This window comes from Ictalurus furcatus, chromosome 15 (genome assembly GCF_023375685.1).
Source record: "Ictalurus furcatus strain D&B chromosome 15, Billie_1.0, whole genome shotgun sequence".
NCBI lineage: Eukaryota > Metazoa > Chordata > Actinopteri > Siluriformes > Ictaluridae > Ictalurus > Ictalurus furcatus.
In genome coordinates this window covers 21,379,498-21,401,545 of record NC_071269.1, presented here as the reverse complement: position 1 = coordinate 21,401,545, position 22,048 = coordinate 21,379,498, and the positions used below count along the sequence as shown (strand labels likewise).

General features: G+C 40.3%; 1 protein-coding gene across 1 annotated transcript in view; it reads right to left on the bottom strand.

The window, feature by feature from the left end:
• l1cama (L1 cell adhesion molecule, paralog a) overlaps positions 1 to 22,048 on the bottom strand; it is a 57,233-nt gene that overhangs the window by 13,678 nt on the left and 21,507 nt on the right. Inside the window, exons 2-12 of the mRNA XM_053642715.1 lie at positions 13,018 to 13,403; positions 8,418 to 8,432; positions 7,184 to 7,286; positions 6,446 to 6,633; positions 4,860 to 4,982; positions 4,546 to 4,716; positions 3,259 to 3,370; positions 2,987 to 3,177; positions 1,672 to 1,803; positions 931 to 1,074; positions 719 to 830 (exon numbers count right to left, since the gene is read on the bottom strand). Coding sequence (XP_053498690.1) covers positions 719 to 830; positions 931 to 1,074; positions 1,672 to 1,803; positions 2,987 to 3,177; positions 3,259 to 3,370; positions 4,546 to 4,716; positions 4,860 to 4,982; positions 6,446 to 6,633; positions 7,184 to 7,286; positions 8,418 to 8,432; positions 13,018 to 13,153 — 1,427 coding nt within the window. The 5' untranslated portion in view covers positions 13,154 to 13,403. The remainder of the gene's footprint in view (positions 1 to 718; positions 831 to 930; positions 1,075 to 1,671; positions 1,804 to 2,986; positions 3,178 to 3,258; positions 3,371 to 4,545; positions 4,717 to 4,859; positions 4,983 to 6,445; positions 6,634 to 7,183; positions 7,287 to 8,417; positions 8,433 to 13,017; positions 13,404 to 22,048) is intronic.

The following is a 22,048-nucleotide window of genomic DNA, read 5'->3' as shown; positions in this document are numbered from 1 at the left end:
ACCTCATCAGAGAAACCACCAATGATTACTCTTATCAGAAGTATTTTACTTAAAATAGTTATTTTTATTATTTTATTCTGTCAATCTTTCCATCACTGGGAATTATTCATACCTAGATATGAAAAGCATTCGGCTATGTTTTAGAAAATATTTAGCTAGTTTTCCGATAACATACGTCCATCCATCCATCTTCTATACCGCTTATCCTTTTCAGGGTCACGGGGAACCTGGGGCCTATCCCAGGAAGCATGGGGCACAAGGCGGGGTACACCCTGGACAGGGTGCCAATCCATCACAGGGCACAATCACATACACACTCACACACCCATTCACATACACTACGGACACTTTGGACATGCCAATTAGCCTACCATGCATGTCTTTGGACTGGGGGAGGAACCCGGAGTCGATAACATACGTAGCTGACTAAATGTTGTTAGGTTAACAAATCACGTTAGCACTTGAGCTAGCTAGCTAGCTGGCTGCTACCAAAAATTTCGAACAGACATTACGTTTTCACAGCTGCACATCGGCATCACTGAGTAGTTTTCGCTTTTGTCGATCGATTCATGATGAATCATCTACAATTTTACCAGATACATGAATGTTACCAGAGACAGCTCCCATGAAAAGTGGCATATCAATATGACAGTCACATCACCGATCTCTAATAACGCCAAGCGTGATTAAGCACATTAGCGCTATGACTGCACCTCACCATGTGACTTTCGGGCGGGGCGAACCGAAGGTCATGCACTGCAACTTGGCCGTCTTTCCCTCGGTCACTCTGTACAACAACGAGTCCTCCGTCAGGATCTGTGGAGGAAGCACTGAAACAGCAACACACACCCGTTCCATTACTCACTTTTTTTTGTTAAAAGCAGTAGGTTTAATGTAAAGATTTTACTCTAAACGTTGAAGTGCCCTCACCGACAACGAAGACGTAGGCGTTGATAAGTATGGTGCCGTGTTTATTAGAGGCTTTGCACTGGTACACTGCAGTGTCACTCAGCTTCACCTTTTCCAGTATGAGAGTTCCTCCTTTTACAGTACGCCGCGACTCCGGGTCAATATCTACATGAAGCGTAGAAAGCAGTTTCTTTCACTTTTAACCCTCCTTGAATCTCTGGATAGCTAGAGATACTACAAATAGTGATTATGATAGAAATACTAGGACTTTAACCCCAAATATACTCAGTCACCCAGGACATACCTGACATTTCGCTCTTTAGATTGTTCGGAGGCTATAATGCTAACACGGGTTTTAAATCTATTTGGGAGCTTTTGTCACTTTGTCTGAAAGCATTGTGGAGAATGTCCAGTGTGTTTATGAAATCCCACAATACACCGATTGGGGATTAGTATCTTAACAATGTACCTAAGAGAATGCAGAGTAACCATAATGCATAACCTTGCTGAATGTAGAGAATATGGCACCATTTCAGACACACATTATATCACCCAAAATCATTTTAGCTATTAACCTCCATTTGCTTCTCTTGGTCTCCATATGATCAACGCTAGTGGATTATTAGCTCAATTAGTCACGTAGTTCCAGTGCCAAGAGAAAAAAAGCTTGTTTTAGTCGATTGATTATGTCTGGAATGAAGTGAAAATGGTGTGTGTTTAATTTTTGACTAAACTATTATAGCTTCATCACTTTGCAGTTACCCGAGAGAGCATATCCGTTGATACTCCAGGTGACTTGCGGAGTTGGGATCCCGTCTGCCCGACACTCCAATCGGACCATCTCTCCTGGGGCGTACAGTTCACTAACCGGTTCCTTTATCCAGTACGGAGCAGCTAGAGTGAAACGACAAACATACTGTATACTGTGCACTTGTAAATAGACAATATTGAACCTCTCACCGTGCTGCATTCAAGAAAGGTAAAACTTTTGCAAGCAAAAATCTGCACCTTCCAAAAACCACTAAATAGAGAATGTCCAGATATACATTTTCCACACCGCTTATCCTACACAAGGTCACCGTGGAGCCTGGGACCCATCCCAGAGAGCTTGGGGCACAAGGCAGTGGACACTTTGGATGGGGTGAAAGCCTGTCAGAGTGCACAATCCCACATACATTCACACACTATAAACAATATGGTAATGCCATTCAGCCTACAACGCAGGCCTTTGGACTGGGAAAGGAAACCCCTGAAGCATGAGGAGAACATGCAAACTCCACACACACAGGGCAGAGAAAGGATTTGAACCCCCAACCCTGGAGGAGCGAGTTAAATGTGCTAACCACTAAGCCACCGTGCCCCCAAAATAGAGAAATTCTTCATCGTTAATGTAAGAGCACGGTATTCCATACACATGTTAGAAATAACTTAATTCTATTAACATTAATATTAATTACTTTAATCCTAACTTAATATTAACTTAATTCTATTAATATTATTTATTAATAAAACAAATTCTATTAAGCAAGATGTATTTTGTTTCCTACTGCATGTAGATGTTACATAACCAAAAGAATCATTGCAGTCTGTATGACCAAATGACAAAATGCCTAAGTACTCTATGAAGTGCAGTTCTCCACTGTCTATTAGTTCTTGCAATTTTACAAACCCAGCTAAATAACTACCATGATTTATGTCATGATTCCATGAGAGTAAATAATGAATCTGCATTTTTTGCAACAGCAACAACTTACAAAGGACTGATTTAATAGAAGACCTCTGCTTGTGTTTACGTGCAAAATTACACCCTTTACCGAGAAGCTTAAGAATATTCATGAACATTCATGAATATTCATTAGGCAGTCTATTTTATGAATCTTTATGTCTAGTGGGCGGTCTCATAGAGGCAGACAATGGAACATTATATACTGTATAGGCACAATGTTCGGAGATGTGTTTCATAGACACACAGAGACTAAAAATCCCTGAAAATGTTACATTTTGGAACTGCCCAATTGAATCAGTAGGTTAGAGTAGTTCTAACAGCTCATAAGTTTAAAGCCAGACAAAGCCATACCTTCCACAGAGACGGTATAAATGTGTGTGACGGTGCCTTGGGAGTTGTTGGCTGTGCACTGGTACTCCCCATCATCCTGCTCTGAGATGTTAGTGAAGCGCAGCAGCCATTTCTCTGTGGAGTTCTTACTGGATGTACGAGACTCAGGCAGCACTCCATCCTTCCTCACCCACTGGATGGAGGGAGTGGGCCTGAGGAGATGAGAAAGGGGTGTGGTCAGTATGAATGCAGCACTTTTTCAGTATAAAAGATTCTCACACAAACACACTCACAGGCCCTGGACGATACACTCCAGTTCGAAGGTTTGGCCCCTCAGGACCAGATAGGAGCTGTGAGAGCCGGTAGGTCTCATCATCTGAGGCCGTCTGTTTCGCAATGAGTTAGCTACAGGCAAAGAGAAAGCGCCAAAAAAAAAAAGGAAGCATGGGCATATGTAAAATATCAGACAAAAAAACGACAGAATCACAAGCTGTGCAGAACACAGTGTGAGCTACATGCCAGACAGTCCCACTAGATGAAGTTGCATCAGATGCATCTTCATACTAAAGTGTCAGATTTACACCCAGGCATGTGTTCACTCCTCCCTTCCATCCTTCCCTCCTGACCAGCTGTGTGTGGCGCTTCCAAACAGGCAGGGTTATTATAGTTCAGTAAGCGCTTTATCCTGGTCAGGGTCATGGTGGATCCAGATCCTGTCCTGGGAACGATGTGCATGAGTACATACATATGATGAATACATCCTGAATGGGATACCAGTACATCTTGTGACACCATGCAATAGCAATTTGGTATAGCCAGTGCACAAAGCATTATTAGTAATATGCACCATGGTTTTAGGAGGGAGGAAGTTTTTCCTTTCTCAACATATTTGTTCTAAAATGATTAGTAATTTTACATATGAGCACACTACATAAGCTCCACAGCTCCATACTAATTACATCCAAGAGTAGAGGACTGTATTATATCCAGAAACTTTTCTTTAGAACTTGCACATTAATCTATCTGGGTAACCTCCCTAATGTCTAAATGAACAAACAGTTTCGACAATATAATATATGAATAAAATGATGCCCATAGATACTGAAATCCCACTGTGAGTGTCAACTGCAACTGTTAACAAATTATTCAAATGGCACATGTATGCACACTAATGGTCCCTGGTGTTTATAATGCATTACAAATTATTTTAATTCTCAGATTGATTTGATGGTTTTACAGCTTCATTCAGGGGTACATCAAATATAATAAATTAAACAGATGTTAACTGATTTCTATTTTGGGTTGGAGTTTTTTTTTTCCCAATGCAGCAGATGTGTGAAATGAGTTCTAGTTTGGTTTAAAAATACACTCACTATATGTTATATGGAGGGGACAATTGCAATAACTTGCATAGCAGTCATCCATAGACTGGCTTAGAACAAAAACTAAACATTCATTCATTCATAATCTTCAGTAATCTGGAGCTGTGAGGCACCACTAAAGAGCACTTCTAAAACTAAAACATTATAAATTAAAAACATATCAACTATAATGAGAGCGAGCTGCAAGGCTCCACTTACACGATGTGACCTTTAGGCTAATGGGTTCTTTGGCTACAATGATGCGGGCTCCCAGAAACTGCACGTTGCAAGTGTAATCATTTCTGCTGTCCCCAAGGGTCACATGAGAGAAGTAGAGGTTTCCATCACGGCCCTGAATCACACGATCGCTCTGCTTGATGTGCCGGAGACCTGCAGCAGAACAGCAAGAAACAGGAATGAAGTTTACAGACACAAGAGGTGTTGGTGTGGAATGCAGTTGCAGTCAGTCTCTCTCTCTCTCTCTATCTCTATCTCTCTCTCTCAGGTGTGAATGGACACACAGGCTCACTCACTCCTATCCATCCAGTGAATCAAAGGAGTCGCAGAACTTTGCGGAGGGTTGCAGTGTAAGATAACAGGACTTCCTTCTTCCGCCCTCTTCTCCTCCTTCTTCTCACGTTGTATTGTAGGAGTATCTGACAAGAGAGAGAAGTCAGGCATTTATAGGGAAGGATCAGAGGAAAGATATAGCAGTCCAAAAGTGATTTGCCTAGAGGGAAACCATTATTGTTTGTCTTATCTGACTCTTCCCCCCCCCCAGTTTTTATGTAATTATTCTTGATCTTCTCATGTTGTTTTCATCATCATTATTATTATCATTATTATTATCAGTAGTAGTAGTAGTAGTAGTAGTAGTAACTAATTATATAATAATAATAATAATAATAATAATAATAATAATAATAAAAAGTCTTAATTTGGGTACATTAAACATATGGTCATTGTTGTAGTTGTTGCTTATAATAATAATAATAATAATAATAATAATAATAATAATAATATCTTTAATAAATATGATTTAGATTTTTTTCTATTTTATATTTTATATAGTAATAATATTTAATACGATTTATTACATTTAGTAAATTGCAACGATACTTATGTATAATAATAATAATAATAATAATAATAATAATAATAATCAATAATTAATGTACCCAAAGTTATTTTTACTTATTACTAATATACAAATATTAGAGACATATATATATATATATATATATATATATATATATATATATATATATATATATATATATATAATGAACTCATAACTATGCATTGCATATATGACATGCAAAACACCTGCAATGAAAGTAGCATCCACCTGTTGAACATTATCTTTAATTGATAATTCATAATCATGTAATAAAACATATTTAAGAGGCAAAAGCTGCACCTGCTGCATGTGGCCTACATAATGAGCTCGTTAGCCTGTGAGCTATTGTTAGTTGTGTGCATGCTGAGTGCTCGCACTTCCTGCACATATTAATCCCACAAGGACTCACTGAAACGCTTACACCGCATCGACTCAACCTGGTTACTCAGGGAACCGTTGTCAAGGAAACAGAGGGTCAGGTCAAAACGAGGAGGGATAAGAGCAGGTAGAGCCGAGTTTTATGTAAGCAAACTGCGAATGACATTATAGTATAAACCAGGGATGGGCAATCTTATCCGGAAAGGGCCGGTGTGGGTGCAGGTTTTCATTCTAACCAAGCAAGAGGCACACCTGATTCCACCTGTTTAATCAGTTGATCTTGGCTTTCAATAGATTCAGGTGTGGCTTCTGCTTGGTTGGAATGAAAACCTGCACTCACACCGGCCCTTTCCGGATAAGATTACCCACCCCTGGTATAAATGAACAAACATTAAAGTATATGCCTTTAACCATTTGAAGATTATTGATATAACTCAAAATCAAATCAAATCAAATGGGTAATATTTTGTAGTCTAGTTTTTTGGATGATGTCTTGATTATTTGACTGTAATCGTCTGTAACAACACTCACTGTAAATGAGGGAATTAACTACAAAACAATGCAAAGGCAGACAGAAATGCAATAATCAGTACAAGGTATGCAGTAAGGACTGGGACACACCCTCGGTGATGATGTGGACCTCGTTGGAGACAGCCGTGCCCAGCTCATTGGAGGCCAGGCAGGTGTAGTTGCCATGGAACTGGTGAATGGGAGATTCTTTGACCATAAAACTCCCAGAATCGAGAGATGTGGTGACACCAGAGATGCTGGATGGGTCAAATGCCATTCCATCTTTAACCCATCGAAATCTGCAGGAGATTGTGAAAAGTCAGGCATGAATGAATATGGCTAAGAATGAATCATTCTGATCATGATCATAATTTGTGGCAATTATTTAATAATACCTGAATGCAGTATAGGTCATTTTATCTTAGTGTTAGAATTAGACATTGCTTTTATTTACTCTTGTGTATTAATAAATTATCCTTAACACTCTATAAGTCTGTGGTAACATACTATGGTGGCATATGAATTCATTTCTTTCTATAGAATTTTCTTTATTTGTAGGATTTTCAACAAATCCCTTTACACGATTCAGGTAAAGTCAGCTATCAGATCTGCTGTTATAGGAAATTAATCAACTCCTTCTGACCAATCAGATACCAGCCATCAACAAGGTTGTGGTATATTAGTGAAAGAAAATTGTGTTCATAAATTGAATTGTCTTAATCGTTGAACTAAATACGTGACTAAAAGATAAACACACTTATAATTTAAGTAATATCATGCAGCTTGAAGTACAACAAAATAGTCAGAAATGAGGAAAGGAATGGGAAATTTGTTGCTGTGGATACTGACATGGGAGAGGGATCCCCAGTTGCCTCACACTTGAGCATGATGTCATCAGAGGAGAAGGCAATGATGGATTCAGGTTGGACAGTTATCTGTGGGGGCGTCTTTACTAGAGACAAAGAGACATTGAGTGAGAGCGAGACAGCGAGAGAGAGAGAGAGAGAGAGGGAATATAGTTTATCAAACCCATTCCCATCTGTACTAAATAGAGCGTAGATAATATGGCGGTGATGGAGACAATTACTCCTAAGTGTGATGCTTCAGATGCAGCGGTACAGAGAACGTTCCTGTTTTTCATTTCGATTAGCAGATGGAGAAGAACAGTGTCCAACTGCAATCATGTGATCACCTGATCCATGTGACTCCCTGATGCTCTGAAGCCATAACCCTCGCTTACACAACACAAACAAGTGTACACTCCACTCATCACATACAGTACAACCGGTTAGCAAAAACATGATTAGTTCCCAAGAAATGGAAATGTTTCCAAGAAATGGAGCATCACTTGGGTCACGGAGCTGTCTCCAGCGTGCTGGCTGAGAGCGCAAGACTAATGCATTTAGATTAGGTGAACATGATATGTTCTGCAAGTGTCTGACATTTCACGCATGAGCAGCCCACAAAGAAACAACAGTGAAAAGCTAGTGGTGGGGATGGAGAGAAAATACAGAGTGGTGTATAAAACCTGAGAGAGACCCTTGGGATATGCGTTGCACCAATAAATAAGCCGTGTACAAGAGATAAATGTCATATTATAGGGAGTGGTGTGAATATATTAAATCCTTACAGTAAGTAATTTATATGCTAGGGCAGTAGATTTGTATTTGGCTCCAAAAGGGATTATAGAGACAATACTGTCTTGTCTTGGCAATGCAGTTAGCTTTAGCAAGCGCTTAACATTAAAATAAAAATAAAAAATTTCTTTTGGTCTTTTGGTTTTCAGGACAGGACCGACAAAGGAGCACAGAGGGAAAATAGTAATAAAAATAAAAGGAAAGACAGACAAACATTATGTATATGATGGCTGAGAGACAGAGACACAGACAGCAGTGGACAGCAGATGGTGGGATGGATGCCTTAACAAAACCATCACTACAGATGGATGGAATAAGGCCGATTTCTCATCTCATACATCACACATCCTCTACTTATTATTTACATTTAACATCTCCTTTATCTTATATGATCTCCCCCCCCCCCACACACACACAGACACACACACACACTGCAAAGTACTTACGGCCTTTAACGCGGTCTGTCCAGAGTGTCAGCAGGGGTAAAGGAAAGAGTCTGTTAGGTTCACACACACAAGCCAAATACACTTGGACATTATTCACACGTGAGCACACACAAATTCAGCACAGTATATTGTAATCTGCACATCGGTATCTTTTATTTTCCATCTGGGTTTATTTTAAGAACCAAAACACCAGTTATTTTTGTTGTTGTTGTTTTAAAACCTACAAATATCTATTGAAAAAATTATAAAGTAAAAAAAAAAAAAAAAACTTGCCACAGTTTTATAAATGGTCTGGCTGTGTTCTTTCATTAATAGTGTTAATAAAATTATCTACAGCAACTCATCTACAGCTCAAGGAAGGAAATGTTAGGCTACTGAGGAAATTAACCATTTTTCATGAAGTCATTTAGTAAAGCCTACTCAGTATGGCTCAAGGTCCCTTTCCAGAACCTTCACGCTATCTGTCCGTCAGTGGTGGAATGAACTTCCAACCTCAATCCGGACCGCAGAATCTGTCACTATCTTCAAAAAACAGCTAAAGACCCACCTCTTCTGTGAACACCTAACTAACCCCTAAAACGCCAACCCCACATTATCCTTTAAAAAAATAAATAAATATATATAGAAATAATCTGCGCACTTTGCTTTTCTAGAACTCGACTATAAATCTTGTATGGTAGCACGACTTGTATTGTTCTCTGCTTGATATATCGCTCTGCTTGTATTTCCTCATTTGGAAGTCGCTTTGGATAAAAGCGTCTGCTAAATGATTAAATGTCAACGAAGTCACCAATGATGGAAATTATACATAGTCATGTACCTGCTTTAAAGTAATTTATAGTTTCTCATGGCAAAAAAAATAAAATACTACACAAATATTTGATGTTTGTCTAAAGCCTATTAAATGTTCGGCCTTAATATAAATTAACCAGCAAATTTTGTCAGCATTTTATAAGCAATAGCAAAATCTTTCAAAGCATGATGCGACCTTTCACGAGCACATATTTAAATGTATATTGCGGTTGTTAGCGATCTGTATTGTTTCCGTTCTGCATAGCTTTCCTGCGATAATATAATTTGTCTGACATACTAGGCGCGAAACAGCCGAGGCTGGCAACCATGATGAGAATATAGAGTACATCTTCTTCCAAAATGGATCAAATCTTCCATCCATTTTCTGTACCACTTATCCTGCACAGGATCGTGGGGAGATGGAGCCTATCCCAGGGAATTCGGTGCCCAAGGCGGGGGACACCCTGGACGGGGTGCTAACCCATCTCAGGGCACAGTCGCACACACTCACACACTATGGACAATTTGGAAATGCCAATCAGAATACAATGCATGTCAGTGGGGGAGGAAACGGGAGTACCCAGAGGAAACCCCCGAAGCACATGGAGAACTCAGGAATCGAACAGGAATTGAACCACTAACCATAGGGGTGTGAGGAAAACGTGCTCAGCACTAAGCCACCATGGACCAAATCTTGTGTAGGAGAATTTGATGGTAGACTCAATCACTTGCTTAGCACTGCAGGTATATATTTACATTTACATCACCTGCGATATGCAGAAATGTATGACATCCATAACAAAGCAACCCTTTTAACTCAGGTTTATTCCGTTTTATTTGTATAGCGCTTTTAACAAATTGTCCCAAAGCAGGCTTACAGAAATATATAAATTCAGGATATAGATTTTAAAATAAAAGCAAGCCAGAGTTGATGGTAGGAAGGAAAAAGTCCCTGAGACGATATGAGGAAGAAACCTTGAGAGGAACCAGACTCAAAAGGGAACCCATCCTCATCTGGGTGACACTGAATACTGCAATTATAAATAAATCCCTTCTTTAACTGTGTACTACACAGTCAAACAGTGCAGTCGTGTAACCAGGAAATTCATTACAGGTTTCCCATGAAGTCTGTTTTGTTGAACTTCTCCACTGTTCATGGATGGAGATTTGAGTGCAAAACTGTTCCTAAAGCACTTGTAGTCCTAAAGCTATCAGAGCATAACTGTTCATATGAATTGAGGTCCAAAGCCATGCTTATGGTTTTTAAGTGGTATCATCCTCAGTAATCTCAACGATCTTTAGGCTGCACCATGTGGGGCCATCCTCAGCAGCAGCATGAGAACTCCAAACAGAAGTAAGGCATCAGGACGGATCGGGCAGGTCCGGAGAGCAGAAGGGGACAGGTATCTCAAAATCAGTTTAACACCAAGAGTTACAGCCAATTCTATCTCTCCATTGGTTTGCACTTGCTCAAATGTGATGCGCACTACACATCAATGCTAACCATCAATGTAGTTAGCTACAGCATTACAGTTAGCTCATGCAGCAACTAGGATTTCGGTACATGTGGTAACATGTGGTGTCTCTAGCTACGTTTCCTTCCTGTGCGACTCTGAATTACAGAAAGGTGTTCTTTCAGGAGTAATATATTACTATTACTCTATTTCTCTTTTAATATATTCACTGCCAAGCTACACCCACTAGCTAGTTCTCTTCGGTCACACATATGCTAAGATATGATTCATCTCAACACACTGCCCACATATAGGGAGAGAAAGAAATGCACACTGTATTAATCACTTTGCAAATCTTTTCCTGCCTATCAATTACTTTGCAAGTAAGTAACAGTGGCTTTAAATAAGGACGTGCAGCGCTGTATTGATGTAGTAGGAACTAGGCGAAGGGTTATTAAAATATATTATATATAATCTATTACTGAAGCGATGGCAGAGAAAGTATCGTATCTTTTGGTACGGAAAAAAAAAGGTCTGGTAGCTTACGTGACTAAACACAATAATTAATGGCAACCCAAGTGTAATGTGAGCATGTTGGATAGGGTTTTCTTTCAAATCAAACAGTCCCTTCTTTTAGAAATTTTTATTTCACATAAGTTTTGTAACTCTACAAGAAATCTGTCTCTAATACAAACACAATTCAAATTTCTTATCAAATAACCTCGTCAGTCAGTATTTAACCTGGGTTTGTTCTCAGTATTTATTTCCTATTATGTTGATTCACTGTATTTAATTAAGTAGGAGCAGAACGAAGATCAGACCCGATAAAGACACAGCAGCTGTACCAGATAGAGATGTGCTGGATAAGCAAGGCTGTATTATTAGATCCCAAAGCTAGATTTCCATACATTAGTGGTGAAAAAAGGAATACGTTTTATACACACTGAGAATGGACCTTCCAAATGGAGTGAACTCAGTGACCCTGTGTGCCAGACTAACATGAATGAGTTATTGATTGCATTGGCTACGTCTATATATATGAAAGGTCACTAAATGAAAATCAAGAGAAGCCATGACCTTTATATGTGACACTTTTTATTTGCCACCATTCTTAATCTGCTTGAATGTGTGTGTGCATGCGTGCTTGGAAAAATGCTTCAGAATTAGGGATATTTTCGTGCAAGCCATTGACGACAGAGATGCATGTGCAGGCTTCAGCAAACATGTTCTTATAGCTTCAAAGCTGCTGAGCATATATCACAGAGCGAGAGAGTTCTCTTCCTATTAGTAACACATCTTCTGGGGAAAATCCAATCAATAGCATAATCGATGGAGCAATCAAACACGGTCTAACCCAAACATCAGTTTACCACGAAACAATGTCATACAAAAACTGCTAATAGAGGGAACACACAACGCTTTCCTCTGAGTGTGATTAGCTGGCCTGTGATGCAGCATGAGCAGCAGTTCAAAAAGATGCCGTTGGCAGGCTTCACATGTCTCAGAGGAAGCATGTGTTAGCCTTCACCCTCTCAAGTTTGTAGCAGTCGTATGATAAGGGAGAGCTGCCTGGTAGATGGGAATTGGCCAAGACCAATTTGAGAAGAAAAAAGGGGGGTTGGTGTGGCGGGGTGATGGGTGGGGGGGGGGATGGGTGGGGGGGGTTGGTGGCTGCAACCTGATCTGAGATGAAATGACCAAAAAACAGGAGTGCCAATCAGAATGGGTTTGGGGTGGCCAACCCACACCAACCCAATACACTATAAGAGATTGCAATCTCTGGAATTCTAATGCAAGTCCAATCTCGATCGGGGTTTCATTTTGTACGTTTGAATTTCTGCATTAAAGCACCTCTGGAAACTCACTCTGAGTTTGATATATTAAACACATAACGCTACTGAAAATGTAACTGCCTCTCTCAGAGCTGTGACAGAAACAATCATGTGATATTTGGGACAGTCATAGACAACTGGAGGTCTCAGAACAAAAAGTGTGACGTTTCGGAGTTTGGTTTAGGATTCGGCACATGCTACAAACTCAAACCACGGCACTTTTTTTGCTCTAATGACATCACTGTGTTTTGAAAAGTTTTGTTTCATTTGTAGCATACAACTGGCAATAGGGGGAAAGCCAAGCAGGTCTGATTTTCAAAGGGGCGGAGCTAAATTTCTATCTAGAAATAATGCAAAGGCTTATTGTATGGAAATATTACAAATCAGAATTTTTCTTCTGAGACATCCTTGAAACAACATGATTATTATAGGGGACTGAAAAACGACAAGCCGGTAAAATTCACAAACACAGACAGACACACAAGCAAACAAGTCTCATGCATGACAAAATCTCCTACTCACAGTGTTCTGCAATACGGATGGCAGTCTGGCCTGGCGTAGGAGCGAGCACCAGAAGGAAAAGGGTACCGAGGAGCGGGAGAGGGTGATTTAGGTGGCGCCCCCTGCTGCCAGCCTGCTGTAGTAGCGTGGTAGGCATTGCTCACTGTTCCATCAAAGCTGCACCTGCTCCCAGGCTCAAACACACTGTGAGGATAACCTCCAAACAGCACACACAATCAACACCTCGTCACTCTCTCTGCTTCTTCTGCTTCACCGGTGCAGTTTATCTCCGCAGCTTCTCTCAGCGTCCCTCTTTTTCACTGGCTCTGTTTCTTATTCCCCCTGCTCTCTTTCTCTCTCTCTCTCTCTCTGTCTCTTGAAGGTCCACGCCTCCTGCTGTCTTCCAACTGGGAAAAATAAGAGAGAGAGAGAATGAAAGGATGAGTGAGGGCGGTAGAGAAAGAGGGAGGAGATCCACGAGTTCCAGGAGAACTGAAAAACAACATGGTCCAGGAGAAAGAAAGAGAGACAAACAAAGACAGAGAGGGGACAGAGCTTGCCAAAAATCATCGTGCCAAAAGTCATAGCTTGACGGATTAAAATAATGTTCTGGTTGAAATTGTAATGAATGTGAAACGTCCTAGTACAAGTTTATTAAAAACATCACTGCATGAAAAACAAGTGCATTAATTAAGATTTTTTTTTTTTTTTACATTCAGGAGACACCTAGTCAAAACTAGTCAGTCTAATAACAAAGTCATTTTTCTTCTACATTTGGTTTTTTGGACTGAACCTTTGAGACTAATGTAATAGTAATTCATGCGCCTACACACTAAGGAAGCAAACAATGAACACCAAATTGCTCTGTTTAAGTTTCATTTCTGGCTGAATTGCTTCTTTCAAATATACGTCCCTGTTAAACAGCCTCATCAGTTTAACACAAATTAAAACTAACATTTAGTGCAGTGATCAAACAACACAAAATTACCCTCATTAAATATATGCTGTTCGTACACCTGTCACGATGATCAACTTTTAATCATAGACTTTCATTTCGATCATACACTTAATTAATTAAATATATGAAAGATTCAACTGCCATTCTGTTGACTTTATGCCAATTTTATATAAGCAAAACTGCAGTGTAATAATGAACAGACTGCCAATTATCAACACTGAACTAAACATATAAAGGAAACTCTGTTTCCAGGAAAAGAAATCTATCAATCTATTACGATGGCAGATTCCTAATAAACTGTTTGTATGTATTCTAAACTGCTCAGTCTGTACACACTCTCTGTTTACTGGCATGTTATATAATCCAATCCAATCCAAACAAATGCTTGTGTGGGGACTAAATTTTGAAAATTTATTTCCAACAGTCAAACGGACAGAGAGAACTAGAGTTCATGACCGTAATGCAGTTGCTCTGTGTTTTACATTGGTGCATCCAAGTTCACAAGTATGCTAAAACGCAGAAATTCCAATACTGAAATCAGACAAAGTTCAGGAAAGTGATTTCTCTGACACAGAGGTTTACCTGGCAAATGTTTATTATTATTCTGTTTAATCAGCTGTTGAAAAGATTGCCCACCTCATACAATCAGATATAACTGTAATTAGGATTTGGTGGTGGTTATCCAACCAATTTTATAGTGTTATACAGTATGTGATAACCTTACCATTCATTAAGGTCCAAATTCATTTTGCAGATTACATCTACCTGTAAATGTAACTGGTTTGTAGGCTCGGTAATTATTTTAGCTAGTTCATAGCCTAATCAGATCCTATGAACACAGATTTGATGCTAGGTGTGTGAAAACTGCTAGCGAAGTCAATTCATCGAAATCCAAACAAACACAAACAAATGCGATGTTTAATTACATGTTATCCCACTCAATATGTCCCAAGTGATTTGCACAACTGCCCCAGTTCCACTTTAAGCCCCGTCTTCATCTTATGATGAAACATGTCTGTCCTGATGGATAGTAAAGAATGACTCTGCCCACATTCACAGGGCACAAGGGATCACTGCACGGTTTGATGAGTACAATATGAAAATGTTGATCATATGCTAGGTCCATTAGAGGCACCAGATCTCAACCACATTGAACACGTTTGGAGCGATGTGTTAGATAGCTCTCTCTACCACTATCATCAAACCAACAACTGTGGGAATATCTTTTGGAAGAACGGTGTTCATCACTCCAGGATAGTTTCTAAGACTGGTAGAACCAAGGCACATCAAAGCTCCTGTTGTAGCTTGTGGTGGTCCAGCAACTTACTAACACATTATGTTTTTGTCTCGTTGTCAGTCCTCTGTATATTTATATGGAAACATATGATTTAGGTAGCTACTGATTAAACAAAATTACTGCAATTAGGTGATTATGTAATAACTGTGGCAGGACTAACAATCCATGTTATTTATGTCTCCAACTGAAGCACGTCTGAAAATAGAAGACATGAACAAGCAAAAATGGAAGAAGGCGCTTCTTAGTGAAAGCCCTGCAGCTGGGTCTTGTGTATTTAAAGTTTTGCCTCCTTGAGAGAGTGTGAAGATAAGCATTTATTTGTGCTGGTATCACTCATGCAGCAGGGGTGATGGCCTCCATCCAAAATCAGTTCACGCTCTCCATCTGGAGCCAAATCTGCCAACTCGGAGACCGCAATCCACGTGGCCCGAATGTATGGCATATTTTATCAAGCTCATGCTCCTAGTTTTAGATAAGCCTTCAGCACAGGCACACACAAAGGGAGATCCCCGAGGACGTGTTCATGAAATCCATGTGACACAAAAAGAGGTGAGAGCGATAACGACAATGAGAGACTAAAGGAAGTGACAGGAGGTAGGTTGGGTGGCTGCAGGTCTTGGAACAGCAGGAAGCACAGGCTTGGCTCTGGTGTAACCTGGCAGCACCAATTGCCAAGCAACACCGACCTTGGAGAGAGAGACGAAGGTTGAAGGGAGGAGTGAAAAAGAAATGCGCTTTTATGCAGCTGGGATTTGCCAGAGAGATAGGAATAAGATATGCATTTTCTCCCTTTAGGCCCAAGTTTCCATTTCGTTGATAGCTGTTCCCATCAGGTCAGAACACTGATAGGTCATAAATATTTCAGTGCTGTTTTCTTCTCTGACACAATGTTTGGGTTGCATGTGTGAAGAACACCAGACCATGTAATAACAGTTAAAGAAGGTCACGTCGAAAAGGAATAATATTAGAATGAGACTCGGATTAGATGGGTCATTAAGCACATCAGCTCCTATCAACCTTGAGCTTTAAAAGCTCCTTGAGAAATAGAATCAGGCGAGAGAGCAATTGAATGAAAGGGCGACAGAGAGATGGGGCAGTGGAGTGGGCGGGGGAGATGGGAGATGGGAAATGGTGACAGTTTAGACAGCAATCCCCTCCCCACCTAAATCACAGACTGGCTCTCCCCAATCAGTGTCACCTCTCGTCCATTCTCCTCCTGTTTTCTATCTATCTTCTATCTCTAAGCAGGCTTCCGTTTACGGATAAGGCCTGATCAGACGATTGATCACACCGGGGTTTCGGCAGCCAATTACAGTCTGGCCGAGCTACTGAAAGTGGATGAATCAAGCTGCTGTGCTGGATATTTCGCAAGTGGCGGGAATCAGAGGTGTGCGATCAGCAGTCCAGAAAGACTGAAAGGGTGACTGGATTAGCAGATTGCCCACCTGCTAATCAATCCATCACCCAGCAATGCATGATCAAACGCCAGCGCTAACTGGGCAACCAAACCGACCATGACATGCTCACAGATGCAGAGGGTCAGAGAATGACATGATGGCAAAGGGATTACTGAGAGAAATATCAGCCCATAAAAGCGTCAGGTATCCTGCGGTGTCGATTCGCCAAAACCTAATGTCTCAAGGTCCCCCAAATTCTCATTCCTCGGCAAGCAGCTGAATCAGTGTGACCGGTTTCATCATGCAGACCAGGTAAAGACTGAACACAAATCAGTGAAATACTAAGTAAATGATCAGTAGCCATGAAATGCCTTAACAAAGCACCAATATGCGTTGAAGCACACCATATAGTATAGTAGATAGATAGAATAGGTGTGGATTGATCAGATTTATAGAACATGCTAAAATATTCGGCTAGGTTAGGCTACACATTGAAATATTATGTGTAGCTATTCTTTCAGAACATGCAGATGATTGAGAGAGCAGTATTCTTCTGCAGCACCACAGGCTACCAACGCAATCTTCAGCTAACGTAGCTAATCCACCTATCAGCATGTTTTTCTTGTGAGAATCCCATGCAAACATGGGGAGAAGATGCGAAACTCTAATCCAAGCTGAGGAGCAACCTGGGGACCCTGGAGCTGTGTCACTCAATAGCTAATTAGCTCCAGTTAATGCGAGGTAGCTACCTAACATTAGGTAAGTTCACTGCTAGTGAACCTAGTTATTGCTAGCTTATAAATAACACAAAACCAACTGTATATAGTCAATGAAAGATGTGATTTATTAAATCTTTTTTAGGAAAAGTTCGAGTTAACAGAAACACTGATTATCCTGGAATCATTTTTATGTCGTATGTCCATTCTTCTATGTTCAAATTGGAATTTTGCTGTTCAACCAATCAATCAGCCACTTTGCCCAGCAGGATGCTTCGTCTGCCGGGCTTCAGCTAGACTCTTTGATTGAGGGACTGTGACAACCAAATTGCTTGGAAATGTTATTGTATAGGGGTCTAAACAAGTACTGACTGGTCATATTAAGTGTGTCGCGTATTCAGTCAGTTATAGCGCCGACATTCTCTTTTCTGGTAATGGTCTGAACATAGTGTTCTTGGATATAAAGAGCGAGGAAGCCGTAGAAGTGGTTCATACTATAACATTTTTGATGTCATTTTGCTCCATTCTTTATTGACACTTGGTGCATTGAGATCATAGCTAAAACAATGAAATGTGTAGCCTCATAACTGAATCCAGCAGGCTTTCCACACCCAAATAACACCCTCTGGATCTTCATCACAAGCCAAAGACCGAGATTAGAGCCAGGTATAGATAAGCTGTCTATACTGGCTTTGCCTTGTAACTATATGGATAATGAAGACTGAGGCGGTCGAGCAGGGCTTTAGGGCGCCACAGATCTGCTATACAGTTGTTGCTGATAGCATCTAAAGCCGGTTACCTGCCTCATTAGATCGGTCAGAGGGCAAGTAGAAGCTTTCACCCACCAGCTGTGTGACCCTACAGACCATCCTAAGCTCTACACCTTGTCGAACATTGAATAATAAACCACAGAATGGGAGTCTGTCGCATACTTATGAAAAAAGAGGTTTACACTAGTCTGACGGTATTGAGCATCTGCCAACACAACACTTATTTAATTATCTTTGCACAGTGATGCATGGGAATGGCAAATAAATTGCTCATTATCAGTTAAAATGGGAATCGTATACACAGCCTCATTTGTAAGACCACTAATTTAGTCTGTATCACAGACATCTACATTTACCATCCTCCCCCTGTTTGAACACGACAAAATCATAAATTAGCATTTAAGAGCACTTAGGATGAACAAATTACATGAAGGCAGCATGGACAGGTTCTGAGCGACACACCAGGCTTTCAGAGCTGCATTTTAATGACATCTCGTCAGAGAGACAGCAACAGGAGACGCCCCTGTGGATTCCAAACGTCACTTTCCCCTTATCAAGCAACACCATCAAATCACAATCGGCTTTTTTCCCCCCTAATTATCTCATTTTCCGAAGCTGCCCATCCAAGCAAGCGGGTAAATTATTCTGTTCTTTTACATTAAGCGTCCGATGGTCTAGACTCTAAATGCTTTTCCTACTACAGCAATTAAACATAATCAAAACGTGCCAGAATGGCCTGATAGTTTAACCCTGAATCAAAAGAGTGCTCACGTGTTGGAGTGTGTGTACGCACACAGGCGTTGTCCTGCCATGCCTTAGCTTTAATTATTTATCACCTCCAGCTGTGAGGATGTGTGTCAGGGAGGAGGAGAGGAGGAGGATAAATGAATATGTGCGTGCCCTCAACCCTTGAGACCTCCCTAAGGGTCTGTCTGTCTGCCTGGAAAAGAAAGACAGACCACAATGAGTGGAAAGAGAGAGAGAGAGAGAGAGAGAGAGAGATATGAAGTGAATGAGAGACGTGAACGAGAAGAGGAGGAGGAGAGGAAACTGATTGAAGTCTGGAGAAGAACAGGAGAAGAGATGGACCTGCCAATGTGAAGGGGAGCTTGTAATTCATAAAGACCCCCTACAGGGTAAATTATTTATAGTCTCGCCTTCCATGTCAGTGCGGTTTGCCCTTAATTCACCAGGATTCATAATTCATTTTCTCGCCTTCATCGTGTATTGCCGGCCTGGCCGCTGTCTCGCTGTCATTCCATCTCTGTCTGGGTGTCTTCCGCAAAGCCTCATCTACATACGATGAGCCTGTGGCACTGAGGTAAAGCCGGCGATAATGAGAGGCAAGAAGGAGCATCCGTGTGAAATAATGCTTTCCCATAATGCACTGCTGGAAGAGTGTGCTGGATTACACCAGGTCCATAAACATTTAGTTTATCTTACTGAGTGGGGCCATTTTGAGCGAAAGAGCAATTATTGTGGCTGATAAAAAGTCAATATCGCATCAAGGCCTCGCTCTGGCTGCCTTTTAAGTGTGTGTGTGTGTGTGTTTTACTGTACAATAGCACATAGCCCAATACGGTCAGTGAGCGAGTGGCTACTTCCCTTTATATATTTATTTACTTTGTATTATTTATCAGTTGATCCCTGCTCTTTGCTCTCGATCCCCCGCTACACTGCTCTTTACTCTCTCTCTCTCTCCACTCCATTTGTCTCCATCCGGCTTTTGGAAGTCATAAAACGTGCCAAGATTGACACACTGCTGACAACAGACAGGTTTGTTTTTTTCCTTTCTGCTTTATTGACTGGTCGTGCCAGCACTCTCTCTGCGAGGGCAGACAGCTCTGTAGCGCACAGAGCATCTTTAAACCACCTGAGAACTGACCTGCATTTACACCCCAAATAATGAGAACAACCATACACACATGGACACATAAAAGATATGAAACAGCTTCAGTCATTATTCCCCTGCCTCTAAACGCTCTCTGGGTTCCATTCCATGCTCCCTTACCTCATGCTCATCCTCATGCTCCTTCTATCTAATTAGAAATTCCTTTCAACAACCTTTCCCTTCCTCTCTGGACGAAGAGTTATTATCAGAATGGCTAAAAGCTGATAAAACATATAAGGCCGCCAAAGGGGTTTTTGCCCACTCTCTTCGTCCAGGTTTCCATGACAACAGGGTCTCCATAGCCCCCACACATACAAATTCAGTTATTCATACACACAAAGACCGACACATGGCAGATACGTGGTCAGATACACAGCTTGCAAACATTCATGCATATACACACAGATACAGAGAGCTGCTGAAACATATTTCATGTTTCAATTTGCATCAATGATCACTGTATTTAGTTTACAAACTTCAAATACACACCTACAGTATCTGTCTGTCTGTCCTGTCTGTCTGTCCTGTCTTCTTTCTAGCTAGGAAAAACCACCCATTTTTATTTATTTACTGAAGTTTTGCCTCGGGCTTTAATAAACAATGTGGAGAATAAAAGAAATGGTAAATAATTGAAGGCTCTAACTCATTAAAATGAGAGTGTAGAGGGAATCATTGTTCCCAGCAGAGACTGATAGAAGAGACATCAAGAAAGAAAAATTATAAGAGATTCGATTGTGATTCAGACATGAATAAGACGCACATCACACCAGAGGATTGACGATCATATATCATATATCAGATCCGCACACAAAACCCAGAGCCAAGTAGCAATATGAGGCAGTGAACTCGTGTTGCTGTATGACTCGACTGTTCTGGAAAAAAATATTCTGTAAGTAAGTGCTCTTAACTTCCGAAACTGTTTATATTCGAAAGCCTCTCGGGTAGGGAAATACTCTGTTGTAGGATTTTACAGTGAACACCAGAGTGACCAGAAAGAGCTTTAAGTTTTCTAGATTCAAAGTTTTGGTCTTTCTGAGTTCAATCAAAATCTTAGAATAGAATGGAGGCTGTTAAAGTGACACCACTCAAATATAACAAAAAAAAAATCTTAAAATCAGTCAAAAAATTAAAAACCTGTCATCACTTGACAGCCCAAAACAAATCATGCCTGTGTGAGTGTGACTGTGAGTCACAGTGTGTACAGCAGCAGATTTAGACTAAATGGCTCTCTTCAACTTTGATGAGCCCAGCTACTAAATTATATAAATACAAGCAACACCACCACGTCTACGTTTTACTAAAATAAAAACCACATCGTGAAATATAGCTACAATCTAATAAACAGGATAATATTATTGAGCATGTTTTATTCTATCCATTTTTTTCATCTATTGACCATATTTCCTTTTTGACCTTCAACATGTGGACAAAGGCAGTGATCAATACAATTGAACGACCATTCAATACAAATCAGCATAAATGACTCAATCAGAAAAAAGGTTGGATAGTTATGGATATATTTAGCGTCCTGAAAGAGTTCTTCTGGAACATTCTGTGAAAGGGAAACTTTCTGTTGTAGGGCTGCTATAGTATGAAAAATGGGTCCTTTAGATATCGACATTATGCATGTTGTCATTACATTTATTTATTCAGCAATATCTATTTCCATGGATTGGTCACAGGTTATTAACACTCACAGTAAATAAGCATTTAGGCATAACTGCCTGTCGAGTGAATGTAAATGTTCCTCATAATTTTTCTCTTGGAATGTTTTCCATATTTCCCATTTCCACCAAGCAGCTTTGTCGAAGATATATGAATATAGTGTTAGAAGAAGTGAGTTCATTAGAGAAACACATCTCATGCTCTGGGATTACACACACACACACACACACACACTCACACATATATCCCAATTACACAATTTCACCCTACTCAAAAGGCCTAAATGAACGTATTAATCATGACATATTAATCACTGAAGAGACTCACCAAAAAAATTCTCCAAATGGATAATTATGTT